This window comes from Micromys minutus, assembly GCF_963924665.1.
Source record: "Micromys minutus genome assembly, chromosome: 14".
Classification (NCBI taxonomy): domain Eukaryota; kingdom Metazoa; phylum Chordata; class Mammalia; order Rodentia; family Muridae; genus Micromys; species Micromys minutus.
Genome location: NC_137983.1, coordinates 19,177,222 through 19,186,668, shown reverse-complemented (window position 1 = coordinate 19,186,668; position 9,447 = coordinate 19,177,222). Strand labels below are relative to the sequence as shown.

General features: G+C 37.5%; 1 protein-coding gene across 1 annotated transcript; it reads left to right on the top strand.

Moving 5' to 3' along the window:
* Positions 1-8,252: 8,252 nt before the first annotated feature.
* LOC308429811 (small ribosomal subunit protein uS2-like) lies at positions 8,253-9,164 on the top strand (the record flags this gene model as incomplete). The annotated part of the gene is made up of 1 exon (XM_080928804.1): positions 8,253-9,164. One exon carries the CDS (start codon positions 8,253-8,255, stop codon positions 9,162-9,164), a length of 912 nt encoding a protein of 303 aa, XP_080784930.1.
* Between the last annotated feature and the right edge of the window lie 283 nt (positions 9,165-9,447).

Genomic DNA, 9,447 nt, shown 5'->3' with positions numbered 1-9,447 from the left:
CTGTAAGCACAACCTAGTATAAGTAATCATGTCAGGCCTTGGTGCCCTCCTATGAGATAGATCTGAACTTGGTCCAATCACTGGATGACGTTTGCTTCACTCTTCTCTATTTTTGTCCCTGCAGATATTTTTTAGGCAGAAAAAATTCTGGTTCAGAAATTTTGACTGTGGTTTAGTAACCCTGTCCTTTTGCTTGAGGTCTTGCCTATTTACTGGAGGTGGGGTCTTTATGTTCTCTTTCATCAATTTTGGAAATATTGGCTAAGCCTCACCCACACTGAGCACTTAGGGAATCTCACCTTAGGGAGTCAGATAGATATATCTGAGTAGATTCTTTGTTTTGGAGTTCATTCTATAGGAAGCCTCCACTTTCCAACCCACTGACCATTCTGCTTATCTCCATTCATTTCCTTGGCCCTCTTGACTTCACTCTTATCCTCTCCCTCAATTCCTAATTTTGATTTCCTACACCATACTCTCCTCACCCTATCTTCTTGCTGCATCCTTTGGTCATTTCCTTCCTCATTCTAAGTGGAATTGACTCATCATCACTGGAGACATTTTGTTTGTCAAACTTCTTATGGTCTGTGGTTGTATCCTAGGTATTCTGTACTTTTTGGCTAATATCTTTTAGTCAGTGAGTACATACCATGCATGTCCTTTTGGTTCTGAATAACCTCACTCAGGATGATATTGTCTACTTCCATCTATTTGCCTGCAAATTTTATGATGTTCTCTTTTCTAATAGCTGAATACTATTCTATTGTGTGAATGAGTCACATTTTCTATACCCATTCATTTGCTGAGGGATATCTTGATTGTTTCCAGCACCCAGAGAATTACAAATATGGTTGCTATAAGCATGGTGCTGAAGCTAAATTTTGAAAATTATTGATGCCATTTTTCTGTGGTACTGCCCTGTTGAGTTTTATGGTGTCTGTACAAGTTTTCATTCACAACAATAGAGGTGAGTTTGTCTTTCTTTACATCTTCAACAGCATGATCTGTCTCTGAGAAAGAACTGTAGGGACAAAAATGAGAAGAGAGTGTGGGAAAAGCACTCTAGTTGAAAAGACAAATTGGAATCCATCTTAAGGGGAGCCTCCAAGGCCTGACTCGGTTACTGATGCTTTGGTAATGTTATAAAAGTTAGATTAGTATGGCTGTCCTCTGAAAGGTTCAAACAGCACCTAAGTGTAACAGAAGCAAATACTTGTACCCAAAAATAGACTGAAATGGGACCCCTGTGGCTGAATTTTAGAAAGGCTGGAAGAAGCTGAGGAGAATGGGTATGTAATAGGTAGACCAGAGATCTCAAACAAACCTGAACCCCTGAGATCACTCAGACACACCCTACCACCAACCACATAGCTTGCAATAGAAGATCTGGTCTCTGACACATGCATAGCAGAGGACTGCCTGATCTGGTCTCAGTGGGAGAAGATGGTCCCAAACCTGGTACAAGAAGTTCTCAGAAAGTAGAAAGGCTTGTCACTGAGTTCGAGGATCCTCTTGGAAACTCAAGGTTCAGTGTTAGGAGGAATGGAATGAGCAACTGTGGGAGGACAGACAAAGAGAGTAGCAATGAGTGGAGTGTAAAAGGAAGAAAAGTAAACAAACAAAAAAATTGTGTGTGTTTTGTTCATAGCACAATTTTAACAATTTTTAGTCTTTTTAGCAAAATATGTAAGCAGAGATGATTGATTTTATATTTTTCATTCTTTGTAATTATTTCTTTGTAGTTTTTTTAAGTTCCCTTATAAGTACTGATTTTACTGCATTGAAAGCTTTGTATTCAATGTTTTCAAATGTACAATGTTTCATTTTGTAGACCAGAGTTTCCTTGATTTTTTTTTTTAATTGCTATTCTGAGGTAAGGGTTAGAAGTCCAGAAGAATATACCTTGATGCTTCCTCTTGCACAAGTTCCAGATGTTTAGTATTTGCCATTATTTATTTTCCCCTCTCTACATCAACTTAGTTTTTATTGAGTTTTGAATTATCAAATATATTTCCAAAATTTATTTTCTGCTAAATTTGGTGTGGTTAATGGTCAAATAGCATCTTTGGCATGGCATGAATCAATGTTTTATGGCAGCCGTATGGTTTACCTTGATGTTGATGCCTTATGAAATGAGATCAATCTAGTAGTCTTCTTCATATCTCTTATGATCTTGCAATTTATGTTTGTTTGTATGTTTGTGATGGAGTGTAGCAGGTATGTATGTGCTTGTTTGTGTTTTGTTTGTGAAATTTGCTTGTTTTTTCTGAAATTTGTATTGTACTGAGGACCTAATGCATATTAAAGAAGCAGTATAGTGCTTGATCATAACACATCCTCATTTATTAATTTTTATCACATAAACACATCTTTATAAGTTGCTCAGATTGGCTTGAAGCATGATATGCTTAGCAGGCTATGAACCTGTGATCCTTCTGCCTCTGCCTCTAGTGTAGCAAGGATTAGAGGACTGAGCTAGATATGTTTTTATGTTTATCAGAATTTACATGTATGATTTTAAAACTATGATAAATGTTATGAAAAAATTCAGCATATTGTGCTTACTGATGTATTAACAAACTTATTATTTTCAAGTGAGGCTTGCTGCATTTTATGATACATCTGTCACTGAAACATGTGTTCATAATTCAGCAATTATTACAATAAGTATAAACAATAGAACATAATTAGCTTCTACAGAAAAAAATTATCTCTCTATTGCTCATGGATAAAGTTTTAGAGCATAATAAGTTTGAGTTGCAAAGGTTAATTACACCTGTCTCAAACAAGACAGTGCATGAGGTTTTTTGCCATTATATGGCCGACACACTGCTAGGCTGCATAATGATCATGCGCTGCAAACAATTACAAGTCAGGGATTAGGAATAATCAAAATTGTAGATATAGAAACACTAGAATAATAAACCTTATTCTTAGTTGCACATATTTAATTAAAACCGAGAGCCTGGAGAGATGTTCTAAGAGTTAAAAGTGCATATTTATTTTTTGTGATTAGCAGAATTGGTCCACTCTACTTATATCAGGCAGGGTACATTGCCTGTAGTTTCATCTCCAAAATGTGCTAGGCATTTTTGCTAACTCCCACAAAATGATATGAAAAAACACTTAAACAAAACCAGGGATTAGAAAACAAGTGTCTTCTAGATAAGGGAGGGAAGCTGAACATGAAAACTCAACCATATGCTGCCTAACAAGATCTGAACCAAGACAGCACTGGTAGACAAATCTCTCCTGCTAGAGGATGTTATGTAGTTTCCCACCCCTTGTTGAGGAGTATATTGAAGTGATGTGTAAAGTAGGATGCTCCATAGGAAAGAAGTCTACACAGCTGTACAATTCCAGGCAGTTAACCTAAAACAAATGCATGCACAAGCACACACAATCATACATGTTTATATGGAATAGTAAAGGAATGTACCAGGTTGCAGTTATATTATTTATTTGATAATATAAGTAATAATAAATAAATAAATAGATAAATAAATGAAAAGAAAAGAAATAAAAATAAATAAAACAACGAAGTGCTAATTAGTTTGAAAGAGACCTTAGGAGAAAAGTCATGAAAGATACTTGATGGGGAGGAAGAGGGGAACAAAAAATAGTATCTTCCATAAGTAAATGAATAAAACTTATAATATAAAAATAAGGAATTATTTCTCCTGGGTTATAAAGTATACAAATTGTTGTTTCTTCTATTTAAATATTCAACTAGAATTGAACCATATCCATTTAAATATTTTAATTACATTTTATTCGCTATCATAAACCACCATGATCAAGGTAACTTGTAAATATTTTGGAAGCATACATTTCATAGGTTTAACACACAACCATTAAAGTGACGAGACAGACAAGGATCGTGTAAGAAGTAGCTGAGAGTATGCATCTCTTTCCATAAATACAAACAGAGAGAATTTTTGGTAAAGGCTATGGCTTCAGAAAACTCAAGGGCAGCCACAATGAAAAACCTCTTCAGAAAGGTCACATTTCCTAAAACTGTTAAGAGTTTCATGAGCCAAATCTGAACAGAGATTCAAAGCACCAAATAACTATCATTGATACAATATTTCATGAATATTTATAAAAGATATACATGAGTATATATTTGATGAATGTATTCATCAATATGTCAATATATACTATATTTTTTCTTTGTTACTACTGTATATACAAAGAGTTATGTAATTAATTTTAATGATAATGGACACATATGTTCATATATGTGACTGCTTAGTCAGCACAAAATGGCACTATTCGAAAGGGTTATAAGGTTGTATGGTCTTGTTGGATCAGGTAGACAACTGGGGCTGGGCTTTAAAATTTCAAATGCTCATGACAGGCTCACACTCTCTCTCTGCCTATGGATCAGGATGTACCTCTAACCTACTGCTCCTGCACCAGTTCCTTGCCTTGATGATAATGGACTAAATATCTGAGGCTCTACACATGGCCATATTGAAAGACTCTTACAGAAGGCATCTCCTCACAGCAATAGAACAGCAACTACTACAAAAGTTATAATCATGAAGCAGAAATTACTCTGAGGAGACGGAACCTGAAGTTTGTTGGAGGATTATGGAATCTTGTGGGACTTTGGAAGAAAGCATTTGGACATTTAAGCAGAGGTTAATAGCTGTGATAGTAGTGGCAGGAAGGTAGGATGTACTGAGGAAACTTGAACTTTGGGGGGGGGGGTTCACCTCATAAACTTTCAGAGGCCCAGAGTGTCTTTTGCACAAATCTGTGATAGTGAAGCCATAATTCTTGGAGCCCGTTAAGATGTTGCAGATACCATCCCAGGAGAACTGCTAACAGAATATAAAACCAGCCCCTGAAGAGAGGTTTGTTGCAGTCAATCAAGCTGGAAGAAGCTGGAGTTCTGAAGGGTCTTTTGACAACAAACATGGAGATGTAGGATTTAGAATTTGCCCTGCTGGTTTTCAATCTTGCTTTTCTCCTGTAGTTTTTCCTTATCCTTTCATTCTTCCTATTTGGAATAGTGAAGTATGTTCTGAGCCACTGCATGGCAAAAGTATGTGATCTGTTGTCTCGCGCCCACGCTTCCCGCCGCTAGGAACAGGCGTGCAACAAACAGATTCTTCTGCGGATAACCTTTATTGTACAGCACTTTGAGCAGGGGGCTTCTTGAGCAGGAAACTTCTCTCTGAGCCGGGGACTCCCTACCGGGTTCTACTGTCTAGGCGACCTCTCACGCGCAGTCCCCCACGTGCGATCTCTCTGTCCAGTCTCTGTCCACGCGGGACCTCCCGCAGTCTCTTTTACCGAGTCTCTCTCCACGTGGGATCTCCCGCAATCTCTCCTATCGGGTTTCTCTCCATGTGGTATCTCTCTGCCATCCCATCACGTGTGGTCTCTTGCAATCTCTCCACTCTCTTTCTCTTCTCCTCACGTGGGGGAGAAAATGCACTGCTATATATGCCTAAGAGACTTGAGTTGCTACCTGATTGGTGCATTCTCCTGTAGCTCAATCACGTGCCCCAAAAGTGGGCTGTGACTATGTGGTTGCCAAGCAACAGGAGGGGAAAGGTTTTTATAGGCTGAACAATGGGCGGGAAGCTGGCGCCATCTATTGGCGCCAATGGCTTCCTACAATCTGTTCCTTGAATTTGATTTTTCAAATGCTTACAGTTAAGGGATTGCCTTGAGTCTCAGAAGAAATTTGGAATTTTAAGCCTTTTTTTTTTTTTTTAAGAGTATTGAGGCTATGATGGTTAAGGAAGACTTTTGAGGTTTGAGAGAATTTATTTTTCACTATTGTAAAAATATCTTTTAATTGCCTGTTGTAATTGTCATCTGAAGTCATATTGCTGAAAAAGCTCTCACCCTTTCTAATTCTTTCTACACTCTGAATGGACAGTTCAACTCAGTTTTCTGGCTCAAATGCAGCTCCAAGTGGACTAATTCAGTCTGGCTTCTCTCAGATTTTTACTGAATTTCTCTGCTTGACCTCAAGCTAACTCTGGCAATTTATTCTAATCTTAGGTCTCCTGCTTATGATCTGGCTTCCACTGTCTCTGCTGACCTGTGCTGAACTGCATGAACCCGAGAATGAACTCAACCTCCATACACTGTACTTACTGTGCTGACTTAACTTCCAATTGTTGAATTCTCTCTATCTGCCCTGTTCTTAAACAGCTTTTCTCCTGAGAGTTTGCCTTGTCCTATATCTCTGTCTCATTTGTTCTCTGATTTGTTATTTTTTCTGCCCCCCAATTATATGTCATCATTTCGGATTAAAATTGTTTACTAAAAGAGTCCTACCCCCAAAAAAACATGTGTGTACTAAGGGTATGTCTATATTATAGTTGGAGCACACAGACCTAAAAGGTTTTGGATTCGAATAGAACAGCAATGGTGCTGGATTAAAATTTTTCTACTCACTATGATATGGCTGTAGCCTATAGGGCCATGGAGTTAAGGCCAATATAGGTTAATACATTGTTATGCTAAGTCACTAGGGAGTAGCACTCTTTTATAGATCCAAGTCATTAGGATGTTTGAGTAGGTGTTACCATGTTGGAAGAAGTTTGTTACTGGGTCAGAGCTTTATATGTAAAGTGATTATTGCTTGAATTAGGCATTATATCAACATAAGTAAAAGAGAGGCATTATCTGCCCCTCATATTACATGTGTGTTGTAAAGTTCCAGTGTTATGCTGCGCAACATTGGGCATAAATGATAGATAAGACATGCCTTACACTGGTAGAGTACCACTTTTAAAAACAGTTTATGTTTATATTCATTATGAACTTAATATTTTATATTTCCATTGTTATTGTTTGTAAACTTTGCTTAGTTTTGTAAGAATTTTTTCTGTTTTTCACTCCATAGGCTCCTATATTATTCCCTTATATCAATGGTTACTTTCTTAATGTATTTCCCTCCTGAATTCTTGGGTAAACAGTGAGTTTAATTATTGGTACTCACTGAAGTAAAATTAATTTTAGAGATGTTATTCAATGTATCATTATATTTATAAAAGAAATATATCTCACTATTTTATTTACTCTGCTATACAGTTGTTTAACAAATAAAACAAAACACTCATGTAGTAATTCAGGATCATGTTGTTTACTTGGCTATTAACTTGACTAGTGACTACCATGTTTTTCTACAGATACTGTTCCCTTGAGGCATAATATTTTTACTATTAAGTTCAACATTTTGATACATAAGTTTAGCTCCTCTTTCATTTTGAACATTCAAGCATTACCTGAATCAAATACCTTTTTTTTCTTCTATAATTAATAATAAGTCTACCTTGGAAATATTTAATGAAAGGTATAATTAAAGTTGATTATTTCATTATGACTCTAAAAAGGAAAATATCTACATTGAAAAATACATTCCATTTATATGAAAACCTGAGTTTAATGTTGTTTAACCTTGAATAATCATATTTAAATGTATACTTAACAAGATGCAAGAAATTCTTTCAGCTGTAAGTCAGCATATGGACAGTAAGCACATGTAGAATCTAGATAGTTTTGTTGTTGTTGCTTATTCATTATCTATATTCAATATGAGATTGCTCTGACAGTATGATTACATATGCTTGATGCACTTGATAATATTTGACAATAAAAGAACAGAATTCTTTATAACAAATGCATAAGTAATAATGATCACATTTTCAAGTGAACTCAGTCATAAATGCTTTCTTCATATAAACATATAAATTAGTGTATACAATCATATATACATAACCAAATATAAATGTATAATCTCATGATATTCATATTTATGCACATTATAAAGTACACATATTTTGAATATGAGATATTTTAAATTTTAGTTTTTGTCCCTGCGCAACTTTTCTCTTTGACCTTATATGCATTTTTATTCTTTATGAATCAGGAGAAAAAATATTGTTGGAGTGAATAATAATTTTGTAATAGTTAATAAGTAGCATGCATTAGGCATTTATCATTATCACAGATATGAAGAAAGATAATCCTTAAAAGCATCATAACTGGAAATAAATATGCATGTGTTTAGAAAATATATAATTACAAAATAAATAGTATTATATAATATATATTAAATAAAATATTTATCTGTTATGATCATGCTAATGCGTCCTTTCATAATTACTACAGAATCTCTTAGACATTAAAAATATTTTTAGCTTTTTTCCGCGCTACCCAGGCACGGGTCCATACGGCGTTGTTCTTAGTTTCCATTGTAACTTAAAAGGGAAACTTACACAATGTCCGGAGCCCTTGACGTCCTACAGATGAAGGAGGAGGATGTCCTCAAATTCCTTGCTGCAGGAACCCACTTAGGTGGCACCAACCTTGACTTTCAGATGGAGCAGTACATCTACAAAAGGAAAAGTGATGGTTTCTACATCATAAATCTGAAGAGGATCTGGGAGAAACTGTTGCTCACAGCTCGCGCTATTGTTGCCATTGAGAACCCCGCTATTGTTGCCATTGAGAACCCCGCCGACGTCAGTGTCATCTCTTCCAGGAACACTGGCCAGCCAGCTGTGCTGAAGTTTGCTGCTGCCACAGGAGCCACTCCAATTGCTGGCCGCTTCACACCTGGGACCTTCACTAACCAGATCCAAGCAGCCTTCAGGGAGCCACGGCTTCTAGTGGTGACTGATCCCAGGGCTGACCACCAACCCCTCTCAGAGTCCTCTTATGTCAACCTGACCACCATTGCTCTGTGTAACACAGACTCTCCCTTGTGCTCTGTGGACATTGCCATCCCGTGCAACAACAAGGGAGCTCACTCAGTGGGTCTGATGTGGTGGATGTTTGCCCGGGAGGTACTCCGCATACGAGGTACTATTTCCCGTGAATACCCATGGGAGGTTATGCCTGATCTTTACCTCTACAGAGATCCAGAGGAGATTGAGAAGGAGGAGCAGGCTGCTGCGGAGAAGGCTGTGACCAAGGAGGAATTCCAGGGTGAATGGACGGCACCAGCTCCTGAGTTCACTGCTGCTCAGCCTGAGGTGGCTGACGGGTCTGAGGGTGTGCAGGTGCCCTCTGTGCCCATCCAGCAGTTCCACACAGAAGACTGGAGTGCACAGCCAGCCACTGAGGACTGGTCAGCAGCTCCTACTGCGCAGGCCACTGAGTGGGTTGGAGCCACCACTGAGTGGTCCTGAGCTGCTCAGCAGACACCTGAAGAAAGGGAAAAAAGGTGGAAGGAAAATAAAGTTTCTAACAGAAAAAAAAATATTTTTTTTTAAGTTCCTATACTCTACTGCAGCTTTCTAGAGACTTGCCAGAAGTGATAACACTCACATGAAATGAGAGTCTCTTGTGATGCTTAATTGGAAGTATCAGAAACTTAAGATGCTCATGGACTGTACATTGGCACATTGTTTATAGAATTCAAGATTACAATTGCTATTTTGCATCAGTTAAGTGCTCAGTGAGTAACAACTT